Genomic DNA, 23260 nt, shown 5'->3' on the forward strand with positions numbered 1-23260 from the left:
GGTGGCTAAATAGATTTTTACGAGATTTTGTGAAGGAGATGAACACTAGATATCTCTAAAAACATACTGATTCTCCTTTTTTTGCATTTAACAGTGTGCATAGCGTTTTTAAAAAGTGCTTATTTTCGAATTTCGTTTTTCAAAAACCCTTAAAGGTGCTTTTTTCATTAGGTGTTTTTAAAAAGTGCATAATTTTCCCTTTTACAAAATGAAATTTTTCATTCACCATGTCGATTTTCGCTACGAATCATGCAAAAAGACACAGTTCACATTGTCTTATTCAATGTTTTTTAAATTCATTCAACCCCAATCTATTTCGGCATATTGTGTGTAAAAACGCCATGACGAATGGCGTGTAAAAACGCCATTCGTTTTACACGATTCAAAATTTCACGATTTTTGACAATTGTCAAAAACAACGCTAAAAGTTTTTTTTTTTGGACATGGCTGTTAAGAGCGTCAATAGTCGAAAACTTTCCAACCCTGCCTAATTATGATATTTCTTTAAAGTGCTTAAAATTATTTTTTTTTGAATAATTTGGCTATGCACCCTGAATTGAAGTATTTGAAGGACAGATATTAGACAATATCAAAAAATTAAGACCACTAAAAAGAAAAACAATTTATTGAATGTACAATCAATATAGTTTTCTTCCTTAAGTGCACACTTCACAGAACTTGCCATGCACATTAGTTAAGAATAAATTTTTACACGTTTACACACACTCACAAATATGTCAAAAAAATGAAATTAAACGAATAATTTAACAAATGGAACAATAACAGGTTTGGACCAATTAATACTAAAAATCATCTCGGATAGATAAAGAAAAAAAGGGGGGGGGGAATTACAAAATAATTAATTTTTAAAAGATAAAATTTTCTAGTATGATTTCTTTAAAAAAAAATCCTTAATTTATTTTTGCTACTTAGCATCATAGATATATATATATATATGTCCTTATTGCAAACTACAGACAGCTTCGTCATTTCAGTGGGTTTGCTTTTTTCCTTGACACATGGAGTTGATGAAGCACTGTAGGAGTATGCATCTCCGAAACAGTCCTTGTTTTTTTTTAAAAAAGATATCAAACAAAAGGACTAATGCTAAATTTGCCTGTTACAAAAAGTCCTAAATAACAGCCAATTCATCTTCATTTTTCAACCATCTTCTTTTGGCGGCGTAAACCAACCTAGATAAAATGAAAGAATTTTCACTATAAAATTAACAGTCTATCACAAATAAATTGATCAATAATTCATACAATAATACTTTGGGAGCCGCGATGGCTCAAGGGATAGAGCGTTTGCCTTCCATAGAGGCGAACTGGGTTCGAATCCCAGTCAATACGAATTCCACATCCGGCTTGCACCGACCACAGTGCAGCCCTGAAATATCCTCAGTGGTAGACGGATCATGGGTTAGAGTCCCCTTGTCGTCAGGCTAGGTTCTCGTAGTCTTCCTCTCCATGCAACGCAAATGCGGGTTAGTTCTATCAAAATGTCCTCCACAAAGGCAAATTTGTCCCAATACTCGATCCAGGAGTTCCCTTGTTTTCTGGATTGGGTTCAAAATTACAAGGCTACGGAGTTGAACATTAGTAGTCGTAAACCCATAAAATTGGGTCGGCTGTTCAACGACAGTTATAAAATAAAAATAATACTTTGGCTCAGGAGATAGAGTGCTTGTCTTGCAATGAGGTGGACTGGGTTTGAATTCCAGCAATAGTGATATGAATTCCGCATGCACCGAAAATTTTGTCGGAATGCAAATTATCGATTTGCAGAAGAATCACATGCCTGTATCAATTATGTAAGAATCTAAGTTGTATGAATATAAATCTTAGAAAATTCAATATCGTAAAAATAACCATAATCTTTTTTGTTAATTTTGAAATTTATTGCTCACCTATACAATAAAAAAACAGGTTTTTAATTTTATATTTTTTAAACTAAAATTAAATTCATGTAATTATGAATATATCTGTATTAATAATGCACCAGTTCATTTCTAAATAAGAATGAAGAAATTGAGATAACTCCCTTAATAAATCAGAATGCTCTTAATCTGAGCTAACAGAAATTATCAAAAACAAAAGCTATAATGTATAAAAACTTCAAATGCTTGAAAAATAAACTATCTTTTACTTCTGGAGGCATTTCTAATCAACCGTAGTATTTTTCTTAGGCAACTGTTTAAAGAACAACGTGCATGTCACAAAAAACATTTCACAAACCTACACATGACCAAGCACTTATCCATATTTTTAGCAGGAATGTCATATAATTTTCACCCTGGTCAGATGACGAGGACAGCGTCTGAGGTTCCTAAGCTCCAAACTTCCACACCACTTTCAGCAACAACAGATTTAACATATGCTCGCGCCTTTCATTGACACACTGAGTCCTCAAGATATTGGGAAGCAAGAGAACTTTTAAGGCAATGACTTCTTTCTTTGTTCTCCTACGCACATTTGTATTCGTTATTTATTTCATCTTTCTATATCTACCTTTTTGCCTTGCCATTGGAAAAATAAAAAAAACATATGCCTTGCTGCATATTCGCACGGTTTAGTCATCCGCTGGGATCAGGGTCACACTCCCTAGTTCTCCAATGGCAGAGGCAATAATGCCTTTTCTGACCAATGCTAACGTCTTCATCGATGCTTAAAACATTACAACTACATTTTAATGACTCAGCAATGCATTCATCATGATTTTTTGTCTTTTTCCTGAAATTTCTCTTTTTCAGTCTCTGAACAGATGAAAAAACTAAATTTTTTCTAAAAATATCAAAACTGTAAAACAACTCTTATAAATTTATGATTTTTTTCTTCTTCTTCAGTAGAAAGAACTATCCATTTCTAAAGATGGATGTTGAAAAAAATGAATTCAAAACTAAAAATGAAGATCGAATGGGATACTTGAATCAAAAGTTTGGTCAAAAAAATACAGACTCACAAATGAGGAAAACAACTAATCTATTCAATGGTTTGCATTTGGCAACATTGCAATTGAGGTTGCTAAATGAGCGGCCACAATTTCTCATTTATATGTACCTGCCCTGTAATTCATGACAAAACAGCTGAAGGACCTCACATAGTTAGTCCTTCATTCCTTACTTACATAATTTTTGAACTGAAAAGATATTTTAAAGACATTTCTGCAAAAAAAGAAGAAAAAAAAATTCACCAATAGTCAAAAAAAAAAAAAATAATAATAATGAAGTCACAGATAAAATACAGTCATTTTGCAACCAATCTTATTACATGGATGAAAATGTAGCATTTAACTTACCATTCTTCTCATGAATTTGTACTAGAGATTTAAAGGACTGTTGCGCTCTTGCTAGACTGTATTGACTCTGCTAAAAAAGCAAATTAATCTTTAAATACAAGTTACGCTATAAATTGTTACTTTTTTTGCATTCTCACAAACACTACATCAATAAAAACAATATTTTAAATGTTCCGAAGCAACATTAAAACCTATAGTGAAATATTTACCTTGTTTGCTCCAAACTGAATGCGCGCTTTTCCTTTTACTAAAGTGGCAGCAATTTGGAGAATTATAGCTTCAACAGTGTAGGCACTACTCCAACCCTAAAATTTTTCACAATTTACTCATTTGTAAAGTACAACAATAGACCAATGATAAAAAAACAAAAAACATAAGTATGCAATAGTTTTTAGTACCAAATCTTAAAAACTGAAACTAACTTCTTGGAACTTAGATTTTGAAAATGCAACTCTCTATATTGCCAATTTAAAAAAAAAAAAAAAAAAAAACTAGATCAAAATATTTAAATAAATGATCATTTTATGAAAAAAATTCATCAATTCTTGTAATATATTATTAGATTTACATAGTAAATCAGTCTTAAAGTTTGAAACAAATGCTGATTCAATATATATTTTGTCCACTTACTTAATGCAAGGTAAATCTGTCAATTTTTTCAATATTTTGTGTATGCTTAGTTCAAAGCTAAATTGCTTATTCTAATGAATATATACTTGCATAAATCTTCTTCAATGGTCTGATAGCTAAGGATGGGCTCTAGCCTTCTCAAAACTATTCTTTCAGGCCACTTTCAACCCTGAATAACCATTTATTCTATGCACAAAAAAAATCTATTTCTTCAAAGCATAATTACTGAAAATCAATAACATGGGAAATAACGTATCCTAACAGAATTTCACTTTATGCACGAAAAATTGCATTAATTTAATTATTGCTTCGATGTTTAATAAAAAAGAGGAAAATATACATTTAGAGGAGGTCAAATTTTAAATTTAGCATAGACGGAGTAATTACAAAATGTTATGAAAGACTTATTAAAAAATTCCTAACCTACTGTAACCTATCTAGATACACTTTATTAGACAAAATTCTAATTCTTAAGTTAGATAATTTATGAGGTGTGAAGTTATTTTAACTTCTTCAGAGTACTTTACTTGTAATAGGGTAAAAATTACAAATAAATTACCTTTTATTTCATAAACCCAGCACATAAAAAGGTGTACTCTGATTTACAATTTAAGAAAGATTTCCTACTGCACAACTTTAGTGATAGAAGGGCTCTTTCATACAAAGTAAAATAATTACCTGTTTTGTGAGCAATTCCATGCAAATAGCACCACCTCCGAGAACATATCCACCTGTAATCATTGGGTGAACGACTCTAATAAATGGAGGCTCAAATGGATATGCTTCCTGTAAAATAATGGTCATGACTTTAAATATATATTTTATAATTCACCAATTAAAACCAATGTAGTGATTTTTTTTTTTTTTTTTTTTTTTTTTTTAGAGAACAGAGCATAAGGTATATTTTAAAAGAAAAATTTGTGAAAAATTATCTGTATGCTTACTCATTTTGTGACAAGTGAAAAATCTACTCATAATTCTGTGAATTGCATACTCGCCAACATTGGCAAAATAAAATAATGAAGATTTTACTAGCGACATTTTTTAGGCTATGAGTTAAGTTTTGATACATTATACATAATTATGTAAGTCAAAAAGAGAAATTCAAAATTGAAAATAACATAAGCACCGAACATAACATTTACCGAAGTAAAAAAATATGTATATAAATCTTTATCTAAAGAAGATTTTTTTAAAACCATTATTTATAATTACTTAAACTATAAATACTCAACTTACTGCAGTACTGGCAATAGCCCATCTGTTGAGGAATAAGATAGGTATTCTTGCCTTCAGTGGATATATTAAAGGCAATTTTTTTTAAAATTTCTTCAACAAACACAGAGAAATTTGAGAATATAAAGTAAGCAGGAGCAGTTTTAGGTTCAAAATGAAGAATTTAAAGCATGATTGGGTCTGATTTTTAAAAGAAAAGTTTTGGGGAGGGAATATTTGTAAAATACTTTGTGAATGATTCATTTTTTTTGTTGATATTATGTGAAGGGTACATTTCAAAGATAAAATTTTTTATTACGAGTCTGTTAATGGATCAAAATTTCTCCTGATCAATTTAACTTAAAGCTGGGTAAATACAACAACACAACTTTTGATTGTATTTTTTGGTTTCTAAGCTAAGCAAAGTAGACCAATATAACAATCAGGCATTTAATTGATGGAAGATATCTGAATTTGTTTTAATAGTTAAATTTTTATTTATTTTTATATAGAAAATAAATAAAAGACTCAGTTTTACGCACAAAAGCAACACTTATAAAATTTAAAGAGAGAAAGAAATTTTTTTCCCTTATTAGCACATAAAAGAATATGTAAATTGAAAAAATTTAGATATTCCTCTTTTTACGTACTTTAAAAGCAGTGAAATTCACGGCAATGACGGAAAAAGATGGATGATGAAATCGAACGAATCAAGTAAGCACGCAGAAAAAAAAAAAATTCATTATATGTACGTTTCGAAACAGACCTGTTGCAATAAATAATTTTGTATTAAAAATAACGAGATTTTAAAAAATATACGATAATCATCAGTGATAACTGTTGAAAAATGTATTGAAAAAAAAAAAAAAAAAAAAAACACGATAGAATTAACGATTCAAATAGTGAATACACAAGCAGGTTCAAGATTTAAATTCCCCGCATCATAATATAATATTATCAGGACTTTCAAGAATCATGTGAAAATCATCAGCAATAACTACCAAAAAAGCTTTGTTCAAAACACTGCATGGGTTTTGTGCAAATCAAGAGCATCAAAAAATAATTATTCAAATCTGCGATTCAAGTTTTGCGTGTCGTAATAATACCTGAATTTCGAAGACCATAAAAAAATCAATCGAATTATCTGCAAAAGAAAAAAAGATCGTAAGTGGTTACGGAAATGCAAGGAGAAGTGACATTTAATGTGATTTTCAAGATTGTAATATCACATTAAAATTTTTTACCTACTTGTAGCCAAATAATAAAAAAAAAAGAGGACAAATATATCACAGTAATTAAATAATTCTGTTACAAAATTTGCAACAAAATTGCTACTCATTAAAGTTATTTAGTTTTTTAAAAAGAGAGAAAAAAAACACATTTTTTTTGCTAATGATCTTTAAAATGCTTGCCCTTTCGGAATTACTTCTTAAATTATCAATTTTATACTTTTGTATTTGCTTCAATAGCTAATTAATTCTAGCCGAAGTTACGGAATTCTTTTTTGTCTCATGTTTCCGAAGTTATGGTTTTTCCTAACAAATCTGGCTAAATAAAAGTAAACGCAGGTGAACCATGAAAAAAAGTTCGTGTGGGGTAAGGGCGGAATAAATGTCTTGCAACTAAAATATAAATTTTAAATTAGTGGAGCACTGAGGAAATTTCATAGGAAAAAAATTATTGATTCGCAGAATTTCGCGAAATAGGGAAGAATCACGTGCCTGAACAATACTAGACCATCATAATTACAAAAAATTGATAGGCTGCAGGCCTAACATCTAAAATCAGAATAAAAAGTAAGCATATGATATGGCTTGGGCTTATTAGACTTGAGTGCACCATGGGATAATTAGTCTCTGAAAGTAATACAACAGCTGATAAAAAAATGCGTCACCACTTAACTTTGTAAATTAAGTAAAATTTTGTAAATTAAGACACACTATAGTATATTCTTTTATAATCAAATGTAGGCTTTACCTTTTCCATCAGGGCTTGAATGAGTAAATGTCTACGCTAACAGCCAATTAATGTCTCAAAAACTGGGATTTAGAAGTACCGTCATTCGGGGCTATTTTGTGCAGCGGGGGCTACTTTGTGCAAATTCGAATTTGGCATTTTTCAAGTGCTGCTGTTCAGTACTATGTTTATTTCACGTTAAAAATGTGTGGAATTTGAAGATAGAAGTCTCTTCTATTACTACAAAAAAAATTTCGAATTTTAAAACAATCTCAGAGTGTGTTTCGTTCATCCAATGTCAAAAACTTTCCGAGGACGTCGGATGTCGAAAAGTGTGCGTGGAAACTTTAGCTGTGAAATGCAAAGACGTTGATAAAACAATTGTCGCAAGTGAAATTTTTTTTATTTATATAATAATAAACAATTATATCATGTTAGCGTTAAAAAAATTTGAAAATTAATAACAAATAAACGGAAAATGAAAAAAAAAAAAACACTTTGGGGCTACTTTGTGCAAAGTTTCATTCGTTTTTTATTTCGACAGAAAAATGGTCAGACGTTATAAAAAAATACCTGGAACGAGAAACTACCATGATTACACTTTAGAAAAGCTGCAACAATGTTTGCAAGCAGTTGCTGGTGGTATGTCGATTGCAGAAGCTTCTCGGAAGTACAAAATCCACAGAAATACTATCTCTAATAAAATTCACAAGAAACACGTGAAACTTGATGGTAAACTATTATTTTTCTTCTACAAAGCTTTTTCTAATGAATAAGTCAAACGATTTAACACATAAAAATATATTTTATAGGACATCAGGTGATTTTGACAGAAACTGAAGAGCAAGTTCTGTCATGTTCATTCAAGGATGTTATGTTCAAATTTAACAATTATGAATATGTAATAATTATTATTTTTAAAATTTCATCCATTTCTATGTTTAAAAATGTATATGGTTTCCTTTTGTTTAAACTCAAATGTTTTGAAATAAACTTTCTTTTAAAGAAAAAATTCTTCAGAAAAAATGTTTTTTTAGCGCTGAAAATTATTTTCAAACTAATATCTTTACACATCTTGATGTTTTTGTCTTTAAAAATGTCAACAATTAACTTTTCTAAAAATTTTATATCAATACGTATTTTACTAAAAACATGATTATTAAACTGAATTCCTATCGCTGCACAAAGTAGCCCCATTTGGGGGCTACTTTGTGCAAGGTATGTTTTGACTTATTATTCGTAAATATTACATACAAATAATGTCAATATTGATCAAATTCACTCGTCTGAGTCCAGTTATGAATATAATATCAATAAATTTTACTATAGTTTGAATTAACATAGTTTTTTTACGTGTCAAAGTTCAAAAACTGCGAAATCCTGCACAAAGTAGCCCTGAATGACGGTAGCAATTGAAATTTGCATTTACAAATATCAAGTGAATATAACTAAACTTGTAACTAGCATAAAAAAGTTAAATTGAAGTTCCAATATAGAAATCAGTTCAAATGCAATTTCAACCTGTTTAGGTCAGAACTCACGACATTTTTTCCCCCTTTCTATTTTACGGCTGGTGTGTTCCCCCTTAGAAATTCTATGCATCAGGGAGAGAAGGTACAACGGAAAAACGATCTATAGTGCCCACCAGATAATTAATATTCAATTGATTGGAATTCATATTCAAATGATATTATGAATTAAAACAGATTAGAGAAATAGTTTGAAAAATAAAGAAAATCTCACTTTGAAAAGAATGTTTAACAAAATACAGTCTTTTCCTTCTTTGTCTTTGAGGTGTGTTAGGTCATTATGAAGAGGACTGTCAGGATCAACTTTAAGAAGTTTTACATTCCATTCATATAGACTATCATTGACAAGCTCTACAGTAAATACGCCTAAAATTAAAATAAATAAATTAAATACATACATAAAATAAGGATATAATTTAAACTGACATCTTAAATCAAAATTTATTCTGAAAAAATAAAATACAGCGATCCCTCGTTTTTCCCGGCTAATAGGGACCAGAACCTTCCGCGAAAGCTGAAGAACCGCGAAGTAGGATTTGCCCCTAAGAATTTTCATGTATGTGGTTACACGAATGTTTTAAATATGTAAACAGTATTTATACTTTACACATTTAAGACAAAAATTACAATATACATATTTACTTAAACATGTCAATGCTAATTAATAAGGTTAATTACAAAACCTAATAGAGTAATAAACATTAATCAACCAATCACACGCCTTTATGAAAGTATATGTACTCTGAGTCAACTCATCTCTTTGTTTGACATGCAGGGATCCTACACTCTCGTGCATCAACATGAAACAACGCTCCTTTCATCAATGTAGTTGCCGACATGGCTGTATGTATTTTTCATTTTTATTTTCTGATGAATATTTTGGAAAAACCCGCAAAGCACTGAAGCTGCAAAACATGAAGAGTGAAGTGGCGAGGGAACACTGTACTATAATTTTAAATTTATTTCAAGTACAGATTTTTTTTCTCAGCCAAGTCTTAAATTGTAACAGTTTTACCTTTTTTTGCTGAAGCACTCTTGCTTTTGAAAGCACTGAAGCTGCAAAACATGAAGAGTGAAGTGGCGAGGGAACACTGTACTATAATTTTAAATTTATTTCAAGTACAGATTTTTTTTCTCAGCCAAGTCTTAAATTGTAACAGTTTTACCTTTTTTTAAAAAGTGATTCAAGGATATTCAAAACTAATTCAAGGAATTAAATCATAAGAAATTTACGTTTTTAAATGACCTATTGGATCTGAGGTGTTGCATAAACAGGCTATTGACATAAGGAATAATATTTAAATATTTTTAAAACATATACAAGGAGATTCACATAAATTTCAAACAAAACCTTTTTTAAAGCTTTCAGAACGATACACCTCTCGAAGCTCTTTCATTAAACGGTCTGTTGCTTGTACAGATCCTGAAACAGAACCTCTGAGGTAATCTTGGCGTTGGTTTTGGCGCAGCCTCTCTAGGGTAGCTGTGTGTTCACTACTGATTCCTTCATCTTTATTTTTTTCTGGACTGCAAAGTGAAAAAAATAATTTTTATCTGAATTTTATCTTTTACTCTAAAAAAGGAGCACCCTCGTAGTCAAATTATTCAAAAAAAAATTTTTAAGCACTTTTCAAGCGCTAAAAAAAATTTTTAAGCACTTAAAAAAAAAAATCATAATTAGGCAGGGTCGGAAAGTTTTTGACAATTGGCAGTTTTATCTTGTTTTAACCGTTACGTCAAAAAAAAAAAAAAAACCTTATGGCATTGTTTTTGACAATTGTCAAAAATCATGAATTTCGAGTCAGGTAAAACTAATGGCATTTTCATACGCTACGGACTGACAATACACTGAAATAGATTGGGGTTGAATAAATTGAGAAAACGTTGGATAGAACAATTTGAACAGTGGCTTTTTGCATAATTCCAAGCAAAAATCAACATGGTAAAGGGAAAATCTCATTTTGAAAAAGGGAAAATTAAGCAGTTTTTAAAAACATCCAATGAAAAAAGCACCTTTAAGGGCTTTTAAAGAACGAAAATAAGCACCTTTAAGTACTTTTAAAAAATGCTACGCACCTGTATTAAGACATGATAAAGCATTACAAAATAATAGCAAGAAATACAAAATGTATATAAATACACAATTTAATAAATTATTATCCACTATATTTAGTTTACCGCATAATTCAAATAAGAAACAGTCAGCCAATACAAATTAATGACATTTTTTTTTATTAATAACTTTTCACATTTTTATCTTTTTTATCATTACATGATAAGTCTCTTAAAAGTCAAATGTGATACGGCTTAAAAAAAATCACTTCACTTAGATTAACAAACTGAAACTAAAAACAAATGATATTCTAAAACCCATAAAAATTGAAAATGAATAATAGTCATCGAAGCCCTATTATATAGCTATATTTACCATGCTATTTTCAATGAGCTTCATTTTTAGAATTATAATAAAGACTGAATACTTTTAGATAAAAGATTTAGAAATTAAAACTATCAGTAATGAAGTCAAAGTTTTTTGATGAAAATCTTTGCAATATTTTCTAATAAATGTCAAATAAACTTTTAACATAAAAATACTGTCTGAATCTATTAATTTTTAGATAATTTTGTAAGGCAATAAATATAAATCAGTATATCACTTTATTGATAAAAATTTAACCAAACTCTAACATCAGAAAATGTTATTCGAAAGTCGAGTATTTGCGAAAAAAATGAAAACTTTCAAATACCACTAAGATAGATCCAGCCTTTTTTCCTTACTTTTTGAATAAAATTATCAGCTCTTAGATTACCATGATATTGTACTGAAATGCACACAGGGGTTTGTTTAGAAGAAATTTGGGTCTGTTAACGGATCCTTCACAAATATCTTTTCATAAAATATTTTAACTTAAAAACGGACCCTTCACAAAATGACTTATCTTTTAATCGGACCCTTCACAAATTTGTTTATCTTCATTATTGTTTTGTTAATCAAATAAAACCTTCCCAGGGGGGAAAAGAAGAAAGACGATGTAAACGAATTAAGTTTTGTCTTCGACAGACACTTCTCCCATCATTCGTTTAAAATTAATATTCTGCTTTCAGCAGTATAGGCTAAGTACCAAATACATCTATGTTGCATCTCTAATTTAGTAGCAGCAATTGCTGTTTATTTTTGAAAATTTAATTTTTTTGTATTATAATTTTACAGTGTTGAGCATAATCTTGTATCTATTTACAATTTAAAAACTCCTTGACGAAGTTTTTTGCAATAACAGGACCCTATTTGCACTAATTCATAAAAGCAGGACCCTGTTTGAAAGAATGTGACTTGACGTTTATTTTATATTCACAAATTACGAGTAATTTTTTTACAATTTTACAAAAACAGGATCTTTTACAACATGTCTGGACAGACCCCTGACACAGATCTAAAACAGAGGGCTGATGAAGATTCTCTCAGAACATCTAATTGTTTTCCTACATCAACCAGAGAAATTTAATAAATTTCTGAATATTCAAAAATAATAGACTTGAAAATTACCTAGTATCTTCTTCCATCTCAATATGAATGTCATCATCTATTTCTTCTTCGTCTTCAGAATTACTATCCACTATTTCATCCTCACTAACCTAAAACATTAAACATATTTATTAATGTCTAACAAAAACACTTTAAAAGAAAAAGAAAGAAAAAAAAGAAAAGTAATTATAACCCAACTTTAATTACCAATTTTGAGGAAGTAGCTATAGGTGAGCAGAAATACACAGCCTATAGAACATGGACAAAAAGAATAACAAGGCTGCCAAACTTCTACCCCTTTTGGAAGAATTTCTTCTAGTGGTAGTTAAGTTTTTAGGCTTTAATGTATTATTCTTTCTTTTATAAATTTAATTTTAAGTTATTTTTTTCACCACTACTTGTAAATTATTCGAAAGTTTATATAAAAAGCCACTTTGCTCCAACTCTTTCATAGTTAGGCTTATAAAATTTTGGCAAAATTATCAAATATTCTGTAAGTTTTAGTTTTTAAGTTGTTTACCACTCGATAAAATATTTTTCAAAAAGCATAGTAGTCAGCGGGCACGGAATAGCAGTCGATGAAGCCTTTTCAAAGTGTCTTTAACAGTCTCAAATATCAATACAAATACAAAAAAAAAAAAAATTACCAAAAAATCTAGTTTTTTTTATTTTTACTCGTGCATTGTAATAGTAATTTACGAATACCTAGTTTCTAACCTTTCTTAAAGTAGTCGATTGCCAATGGGTTTACAAAGCATTTAATATTTATTAACGACTAAAAACGAAAGAAAAAAAAAGTTTTACAAAGCATAAAGATTTGAAATTAAAAAAAAATCACACAAAAATTCCAATAGCAATCATCATAGTAAATTTGAAATTGTAATCAGAGTTCTTCCTAGGAATAAAAAAGGGGCTTACTCACAGAGAAAGGCACTCATTTAACACTCATTTTTAAGGGATGGCATCTTATTTTTGCAAAAAAGGCAAGGAGGGTGCATTCATAGGGAACAAAGGGCAGGAGGGGCGTGTCCCCCTTCCAAAAACGCTTAGGGAGAACACTGCTGTAATAATAACAAATTTTCTCTGTCTGAATAATAGTTAAACTTAAGGCTAAATATGAAAACAAATTCACCCTTATAAAGTACACGATAAGAAAATTTCAGCTTTTACTTTTAAAAACAATCAAGAGCGATAAACATTATAGGATAGAACAGATATTTCATTTCTATTACTTTGTTAAAATTTGTGAATAGTCCCTCAGTTCAACCGATCAAATTTTTGCAATTTCTGAATTTCTCATTATAAGATGGAAATAAGGCGAAAAAGAGCAGAACTCTCCAGGTTTGGAAAAATGGCACGCCTGCTTATAGAATCTAAATGATGTGGAATTTATTTATAAAGATAAGATTTTATAAATGAAAGAAAATGAAATTTATAAAGATCTCATTAAAAAAAGTTAACTGATCTGCAATGTTAAAACAAACACAATTGTAACATTTTTATAACTCTAACTAAACATTTGTCTCAAAATATATCAAAGATTCAAGAACAGAAGATTTATTTTATATATATATATATATATATATATATATATTCTATTTGTAAAGAAGGTTATGCAGTAATAAGCTTCTTTAAATGATTAGGTTAATCAAAATATGTAAAGTTTGTTCAAAATATGTCTAATTTGTTTTTATAATGTTGAAATGTAAATATTTTCCATAATTTGTTCTTCTCTGTAAATATTTTTTCTTTAAGAAGTTGAAGATAAAAAAGCTCCATTTGAGGATTTATTTTGTAGACTAGCATGAAAAAAATTGAGATTTTTTAAGCTCTGGCAATCAATATTAACCAATTATAGAATTAATAAGAAAATTATTTCATAATATTAACTAGAAATAAAAAAGAAAAAAACATAAATAAGTCTAACACATACCTATTATGACACATCTAATTAAATTACTACACAACTTTCAACTAAACAAAAAAGTTGGTAAAATTTTTTGTAGTTACAATATTGTTCATAAAATCAAATGAATTTAATGCAACCTACTTGTGCAACAACTGTAGGCTGAAGATGATTTAACTCCACAGGTTCTTGTAAATTATGCAATCTGCATAATTCACTAACAAGCAGCTTAACTTGCTGTGGAACCTATAAATAATAATGAAATTATTAAAGAAACAAAATTACATGTGAGAAATTATATTCAATTATCCTTTAAGGAACAGTAACTATAAATTAACTGGATGGTCAAGAGATTTCCATTTGACCACCCACATTAAAGTGAAATCTGTTAAATGCAGCTATTATTATAATTATAAATAAGATAGTTTTTTAAATGTTAAAAAAAAAAAAAAAAACTCACCAAATTATCACGACCTGACGTATTTATTAATATCTGAACTGCATTCGTTATACATGGTTCTTCAGTTTCAGCAAACCAGACAGGTGGTGTTGAAGGGTAAGTTTCCTAAAAATTACAAAAGCTTACATGTTATTTACAAATCATCAATTGCAAAAACTTGAGTAGAGCAACAAAACTACTAATTTTTAAATTAAATATGTAAACCTCTGTAAAATCCAATCAACTTAAATAAAACAGACACCAAAAAATAAGTAAAATCCAATGAAGCTCAATAAATAAACCACATACAATCCATACGACTTAAAAACTTTTTAATAAAAAAAATAAATAAATTAAAAAAAAACTTAACAGTTGCTTGAGTGACTTGATTGCCTGCGGTCACAATTCATGATTATTACAGTTTACAAATTCAGTTTCTCTGGAACCTTTAGTCTCCTTCGAGATTTACTACATTTCGGTAGGTGTTAGATGTTTGAGTCATTAAACTGCCTCGATTCCTCAGAATGATCCATGACTATGTTCTACAAATATGGAAGACCATTTGAGGTGGGGATCTCCAATAAGTATACTCTTTGTATTGGACGAGGTAGTTCATTAGTCGATGTCTATACTTTAACTAGACGACTTCTCTGTCTCTCCCGAGAATCGGTTGCAAAATCCATTCTAAAGGCCAGTCCATAGCGTACTACTATTTGAGACAGACCAAATTTTACACTGTGGTGTAAAATTTGGTGCCCCAGCCCTGGTGGCCGGGAGAAAAGTGTTGCTCCTAGGAGACTCCTCAATTCAATTGATACTAAACTGAAAATAGCCAAAACACTTCAAAACTACTTTTTTGTAAATGCATGCTTAGGGGAAAGTAGTTAAAATGGGTGTAAATGAAAATTGAAATGAGTCAGATGACTGTTGTGTTTTTTTTTATAAGATGATTGTTCTTGTATTTTTATTTTCAACAATTGTTGTATTTTTATTTTCAACAACCGAATACGGGTGATACGGCAGTCAACGTGTTTAAAAATAGTCGGAATCTTTAAAAAAATAATCAATGGTTGCTTCAGGCTTATCTTTACAATACTGCTCTAGTCTAAGTAATCAAAAATTAACTACAGCCTATTTCTTTTCTTAAAGACAACAAAACACCATCGACATTTTCCATCCCCTCTTATTCATTGCTCATTTTCTCCTCTCCAATAATAAAATGAATTTTGATTTGAAGATTTCCATGAAAAAATAATTAATCATAAAAAATAGTTTAAATTTGCCTTTGGCCAAGACTTTTAAAATTTAGCTAATTTGTTGGCTACTAATTTTATGTCTTTAGCGCGAGCCCTGTATGTTGTTCACAAGTCATAGTTCTGAGGTTCTCCAGAATGGTAGATGTTCAGTACCATAAACATGCATTAGTTCTTTGGAAGTTGCTACTGTTTAGAGGTAGCTGTTATCGGAAGTTTTAGCGTTTATACCTCAAGTTTAAAAAATTTATAAGTAGTTCGAATAAATACTTTCCTTGAAATGCAGCTTCGTGACATTTGCATTTACTCTAATTTTCAATAACTTTCAGAAGTTATAGAAATTTTTAAAAATTAAAAACTCTAGTGTTACAATAGGCATGACATACTTTGTCATGCCAGCCAGTCATTTTTTATTAAAAAAAAGAAATTTAAAAAATAAATAAGAGTTTGATTAAGTGTAAATGACACGAAGAGTTATTTTAACAAAAATCGTAAGCAGAGGCATCCATAGAGCTTCTCCTCTACATTATATGTGTTGATCAAAACTTCGATAATGATATGAATCTTGCTGGACAATGCTCTCAGTAAGAGAAGTTGGGTTAGGATTAGAGATATCATTCCAAAACAACTTGCCTTCTCAGGCACCAGGCAAAATCTGAATCCTATACTTGGCTAGTTTCTGTACATAGTAAAAATTAAATTAATACCTAGCCTATTATTGGATATATTATTCCAAATATATTGTTGGATTAAACATACTCCAAAATTGCACACATAGCAAGAGAAAAGAATTTATAATGAAGAAGAAAAGACTGACAATAAATCCCAAATTGACTGACAATAAATCCAAAATTCTTAAAAACTACTAGATTCAATCAAAAAATATCAAACTCAATAGATAAAAAAAATTTGATAACTGTTTCAAACCCCAAATATTGATCACTAATATGTATCTAAGCAGCTATTAGAATGAATAAGTATTAGTGTATATACCTCAAGTTAAAAAAAATTTATAAGTAGTTCTAATAATTTTTTTGAAATAGTGCTTCGTGACAATTACTCCAATTTTCAGTAACTTTCATAGTTATAGAAATTTTTAAAAACTCTAGTGTTACAGTAGGCGTAATATACTGTGTCATGTCTGTAATAGTCATTTTTAATTTATTTAAAAAATAAAAGAATAAAAAATAAATAAGAGTTGGAGTAAGTGTAAATGACTTATTTTAGCTATTGATTTTGCAACTATATACATGTTTTCTTATAGAAGGATATACATTCATATAGAAATATTGTAATATACTTATTGAAAATAGTGATACTTACTTTTATCATTATAGCTTGATTTGCAAAGGATTCAAAATTTTTGCACTTCCTAATTGTTAGAAATAAACAAACAAAAAAGCTTGGAACTATTAATAAATTCAAGAGCTAAAAAGAAGAATTTAGAATTTCTTGAATATTAGAAATAAGCTAAACAAGACTTTCAAAACTTGTAACTACTAACAAACTCTAAGTCAAGAATGACTTGACATTCTTCAGTAATGCAATGTGCCAAACAAAATGATGCTTGGAAATGTTGAAATTTTTCTTTAGTATCCTAATAATTTACTTCAAATAGTATGTTTTGATATAATCATGTTGGGAAAATGCAAAAATCTGTTCTTAAATATCCATTAACAACTTTTTTTCTAATTTTATTGCCCAAAAATGAATTAATTTTAAATTATAAGCAGTTAAACTCAAATAAAAATACAGTTTTACCAAATCTATGGGTTTTTAACATTTTTGACAGAGGTTTTTTTGACATGACGGTAAAAACCATGTATAAATCGGTAAAAACCGTCATGTGCCAAAAACTTGGCAACCTTGACTATTGGATATATTATTCCAAATATATATTGATGGATTAAACTTACTTCGAAATTGCACACATAGCAGGAGAAAAGAATTAATAATAGAGAAGAACAGACTGGCAATAACTCCCAAAAGAATTCTTAAAAACTACAAGATTCATTCAAAAATGGCAAACTCAATAAATAAAAAACATTTGATAGGGTGACCCGGGGTAATTCACGATCACTCTGTTTCTGGGGTAAATAATGATCACCTAAGTTTTATTTTAAAAAAATTATTTTTTTTTTTAAATTTGAGACATGGACAAGGATGCTTGTACACTTTACTAAAGTATAACTACATTAACTTAATAATAATGTTTTGTTTAATCTAACAAAATAAGTATCTTTTAAACTGCTTTCTGTATTTTCCATTTCAAAGATGGGTTTCAAAATGTGCACATTTCTGCAAAGATCCCCCTCCTTCTCTTAATAATAAATATTTTGAGTCACTTTCTTTTTCTTTGATATAAAAGTAGTGTAAGCTTTTGTTTAATTGTTTCACATCTGCTGTAAACATTATAATTGATTATAGGAAACTATATCAAATGTTGCCCCCTACATATGGGATAATTATTGATCACTGGGGTAATTCCTGATCATTGTCATTTCTTCTTATAAATAGTATATAAAATAGCTTAACAGTTGGGCTGAAAAGTTCGTAGGCTGACACATAGATGGGGCTACTATTATTAAAAACATATGATTTTTAGTTAGTTCTAACCTTCGAAAGACATGTGTATAAATTTGACAGCTGTCGGACTAACAGTTTGTGAGATATAGTATTTTTAGTGAAGCAACTTTTGTTAGTTTAAAAACAATGGATAAAAAGGAATTTCGCGTGTTTATAAAGCATTGCTTTCTAGAGAAAAAAAATGCTCTTGAAGCCAAGACATGGCTTGAGAAACATTATTCGAACTCTGTACCAGGAAAATCAACCATTGAGAAGTGGTTTGCTAAGTTTAAACGAATCGAAATGAACACTATAACGACACCGTGGACGCCCCAAAGAGGCTGTTAGCGACGAAAATATCAAAAAAGTCCGCAAAATAATTTTAGATTACCGTAAAGTGAAGTTGATCAAAATATCTGAGACCCTAAAGATATCAAAGGAAAGTGTTAGACATATCGTGAATGAATATTTGGGTATGAGAAAGCTCTAGGCAAAGTGGGTGCCGCACGAGCTCACAATTGACCAAAAACAACAATGAATTAATGATTCTGAGCTGTGTTTGAAGCTGTTTAATCGTAATAAATCTGAATTTATGTGGCGATATATGACAATGGGTGAAACATGGCTCCATAATTTCACACCGGAGTCCAATCGACCGTCAGCGAGTGAACTGCACGAGATGAACCAACTCCAAAGCTTGGAAAGATGCAAAAGTCAGCAGGCAAAGTTATGGCCTCAGTATTTTAGAATGCTCATGGTTTAATATTCATTGACTATCTTGAAAAAGGAACAACCATCAACATCGACTATTATATAGCATTATTGGAGCGTTTGAACTACGAAATCGCAGAAAAACGGGCCCATTTGAAGAAGAGAGTGCTGTTTCATCAAGACAATGCACCATGTCACAAGTCAATGAAAATGATGGCAAAATTATATAAATTGGTATTCGAATTGCTTCCACATCCACGGTATTCTCCAGATCTGGTCCCCAGCGACTTTTTCCTGTTCTCAGACCTCAAGAGAATGCTCGCTGGAAAGAAATTTAGCGCCGATGAAGAAGTAGTCACCGAAACTAAGCCCTATTTTGAGGCTAAAGACAAATCGTAGTACAAAAATGGTATCAAAATAATATATATGACCGCTATAATCGTTGTATCGCCCTTGAAGGAAACTATATTGAATAATAAAATGAAATTTTATCAAAAAAATTTTTTTTTCTATGTTAGCCTACGAACTTTTCAGCCCACCTGTTATAAATAGCTAATTGTCTTTTCTTAAATAACAGTTCATATTTATTAAGTGGAACAACTATAAAATATATTTTAACTGTTATCACAAAATTTGTTTTTAACTGTATTCAAGACTGTATTCTGATTTGCACCATTTCTGGTTTGTCTTACCTTGCTTCTATCTTAATTTTATGTGTGTACATTGTTAGAATAATTTTTAAGTTCATAAATTAGCCTAGTATAAATATGGTGAGAAAATATAAGCCTAAAAAGGATACTAAGCTTCTAGAAAACAAAATTAGTGAATTTCTTTTAATGATTGAAAATTTCAGTGTGAGAGCTGTTGACATACCTTACTTAACTTTACACTTTCCCTTAATCAAGTTAAAAAATCCAGCAAAAGTAACCCATGTGGGAACTCTTATATTTCAGAAGAACATGAGAATGAGTTGGCTGATTGCCTAAAATGTATGGCACGATGCAAAGATTTTTGAAAATTTAAAGTGTTAATCGTTCTTTTTGCTTTTAAATAAATCGTTTTATTAGCTGCTTAAACATATCTTTTTGGTTTATTTGTTTGATCTTGATGTCTTATTTGTTAATTACCATTATATAATTATTTTTAAACATCCCCTTTACAATAAAAACTGGTGATCAGTAATTACCCCAGAAGTGATCAGGAATTACCCCAGAAATGATCAAGACCTGGGGTAATTCCTGATCACTAAAAAATTAAAATCTTTTAAATTCTAATTAGATTTTCAAACCAAAGAAGGTGGCATAGGACTCATCTCATATAGCCTCAAACTTCCAGTAAATATTAAAATTCTATTTTGAATAGTTTTTTCACAAAATATATGTTTGCATTTTTTGATCAGGAATTACCCCAGGTCACCCTAACTGTTTCAAAGCCCAAATATTGTTCACTAATATGTATCTAAACATTATAGAATAAAAGAATATTATTAAATTCTTCTTTTGATTTTTGTGGAATTAAATATCATTGGACTATGACTTATAATTGAAACTTCACTATCAAAATTGCTATCTGAAAACAGAGAGAGTGGTATTTGTTGAGAGTGGTATAGAGTTCAATTTTAAATCTAGTCCATGATTTTTAGGAGAAAAAACTATCAACTAAATCTGACAGGAACAAGAATTTCATATTAGTCAAGAAATCACACATTAGAACCCTAAACAGTGTATCAACAACTCAATTTATTTCATTCCTGAAAAAATGCTTAAATAAAAGTGGTATTTAAAAGAATGCTATACTGCTGAAAAAGTCCTTCATGCATGGCAAATTCTATATCAACTATACTAGTTATTCAAAAATTTGAAGTTTAGAAAAAAAACAAGAGTTCAGGAACTTTCAATATGAATTCAAAAAATGATGTTTGTTCATTAAAAAAGTTTCCTTTTGGCATGTAATTTAAAGAAAAAAAAGGCATGTCAAATTTATATTTTCCAAGTATTAGTTTGAAGCTGTAATGTAAAAAGTGATAAGGATACTTGTTTTTAAATTATTAGCAAAGGCATAGCATGAGGTGGGAACACCTTTCTTTTCAGAAAACTTTTCGTTATATAGATGTTTATTTCACATAGTTTTTTATTTTATTTTATAACCTTCGTTAAACAGCTGACCCAATTTTGGGTTTATAACTACGAATGTTCAACTCCAAAGCCTTATAATTTTGAACCCAATCTAGAAGACAAGGAAACTCCTGGATCAGTACGCCCAAGAGGTATGATTTGTTATGGGAACATTGAGGACTTAGTGACACGACACATTTAACGTGCAGCAGTCACCATTTACTACATGGGTAGTCTATGGCAGATGGGGATCAAACCCACGACCTCTTGGACATGGGCCCAGTGCCCTACCAACCAGGCTATCCATGCTTTTAAATAATTGTATACATAAAAGTTAAAATTTTTCCTAAACACAAAAAGTGCTCCCCCCTCAAGCTACGTCAATGAATACTAAGTCTAGTGCAGTGTTTCCCAAAGTGTGGTACGCGTACCACCAGGGGTACGGGAACAGTTCAGCGGGGGTAAGCATTCTTATGCGAAATATCTTGCAACAAACAAAAATTTCAAAACATTTGAATTAAAAACAAAGCTAGCCATGAAAATGTACGATTACATATTTTTCTATTGGCTATTTTGCAGAGTTAACAGGTAATAATTAGTGGTGTCAACAGCCAGTTGTGATTTTTGACTTTTGTGTAGTTTTTTTATAGTAAAAAATACATTCATTTTTTAATTAATGGTACACAGCATTATGAAAAACTAAGAAAGGGTACACAAAAGTCATAAGTTTGGGAAACACTGGTCTAGTGTAATACCACAACCAAAGACAAAACAGGATAAAATAATTCAAAAATCTTCTTTTAAATAGATTAGGTGAAGAATAGTTAACAAAGGATGGCAACACACTGAAGTCTAAAACAAGTATGAAAAACATCTTTCCATTGTTATATAATTTTAGAGCAAAGCTATAATATAAACAATGCAATAAAATAAGCAACTTTATCAATTTTGCCAACATTATTCGTCGAAATGTAAAATTTTTATTAATTTCTTATTACTCAATAATCTTAAGTTTTTTAAAAAATAAAAAAAAGATTTGAAATTCATATTCATTGATTTCAGTAATATCGTTAATACCGATCAATAGATCTTCGGGGATATTGTCTGCTAATAAAATTTTCCTTAATTCCCAGATGAGACAATAAAATTTTTCCAAGGACTAACTTTGTAAATATTATTCCAAACAATCAACTAACATCACAAGTAAACTCGCCCGTACCTTATTAGGTCGTGATTATGAAATCATAAAAACTGGCCTACTTAAAATATATATATCAAACATAAACATATAACAAAGGATTAAAATGGCATTTATTATTTGATCATTTCAGTACAAACATAGATACTCAGGATTTATAGAAAGAAAAAAAAATTGCGATGCAAACAATTTTTCCGAATATTTCACAAGAGAACTTTAGAAATATAATTTTTCACCATATGGCTTAAATAAGTATTTTATTCGTAAAAATGAAAGCAACTGACCCAATTAAGATAAGAAAAGTAAAATAATTAAAACTTTTTGCGATAGAAAAAATATCAAAATTATTTGCCAGACTTACTGTAATGTTTGCATGAATGTCATACTTTTTCCCGTTGCGGGATATAAATCTGCATGTTAATTCATCTACTGAAGCTGCAGTTATTTGGAACAATTCGTGTCCTTTTGGGAAAAGAGTCTCTAAAGTTTTAATGTCCTGTTTTAAATTATTCAGACACGCCATATCTACAAATTTTCACTAATAGAAAACAGAAAATTCATTGGGTTAACTATACAAAAAAAAAGTTAACAATGAAAGCAAGAAAAAGTGGACATTTCACAAATACTTATACTAAATAGCAGAAATATCGGAATGTGCACATATTTAACATATGCAAACAACAGTTTCAATCATTTATAAATCCAATTTATAAGCTGCACAATTAGAAAAACAACATTTCTATATCTACAATATGGCGGCGCACACAACAATTTCGACAGAGCATGCGCCAAATCGTCATTTAGTAAACAATAAAACTTTTCTTCTTGGTTCCAGTAATATGAATGTAATTTTTATAATTATTTTTTCTCAGAAAATGACCCAGAACAATGCTTCAAACTCGTAAAAAAATAAGTATAAAGTGT

At 29.8% G+C, this 23260-nt stretch overlaps 1 protein-coding gene across 2 annotated transcripts; it reads right to left on the reverse strand.

Annotated features, from left to right (window-relative positions):
• Positions 1-607: 607 nt before the first annotated feature.
• On the reverse strand, positions 608-23148 carry LOC107455317 (ubiquitin-conjugating enzyme E2 Q1). 2 transcript variants are annotated; one of them, XM_087164027.1, is made up of 10 exons: positions 22698-23148; positions 14517-14621; positions 14201-14302; positions 12172-12260; positions 9979-10154; positions 8842-8993; positions 4606-4713; positions 3507-3602; positions 3298-3367; positions 608-1193 (listed from the first exon to the last, which is right to left on the reverse strand). In XM_087164027.1, exons 1-10 carry the CDS (start codon positions 22857-22859, stop codon positions 1162-1164), a joined length of 1092 nt encoding a protein of 363 aa, XP_087020153.1. In that variant the 5' UTR covers positions 22860-23148; the 3' UTR covers positions 608-1161. The 2 variants fall into 2 exon arrangements, with proteins under 2 accessions (XP_087020153.1, XP_087020154.1); XM_087164028.1 differs by having other exon boundaries at positions 3298-3364; positions 22698-23141.
• Positions 23149-23260: the final 112 nt, after the last annotated feature.

The sequence above is a fragment of the Parasteatoda tepidariorum genome, chromosome 5 (assembly GCF_982258835.1).
Source record: "Parasteatoda tepidariorum strain Cologne lab strain chromosome 5, Ptep-v5.0, whole genome shotgun sequence".
NCBI lineage: Eukaryota > Metazoa > Arthropoda > Arachnida > Araneae > Theridiidae > Parasteatoda > Parasteatoda tepidariorum.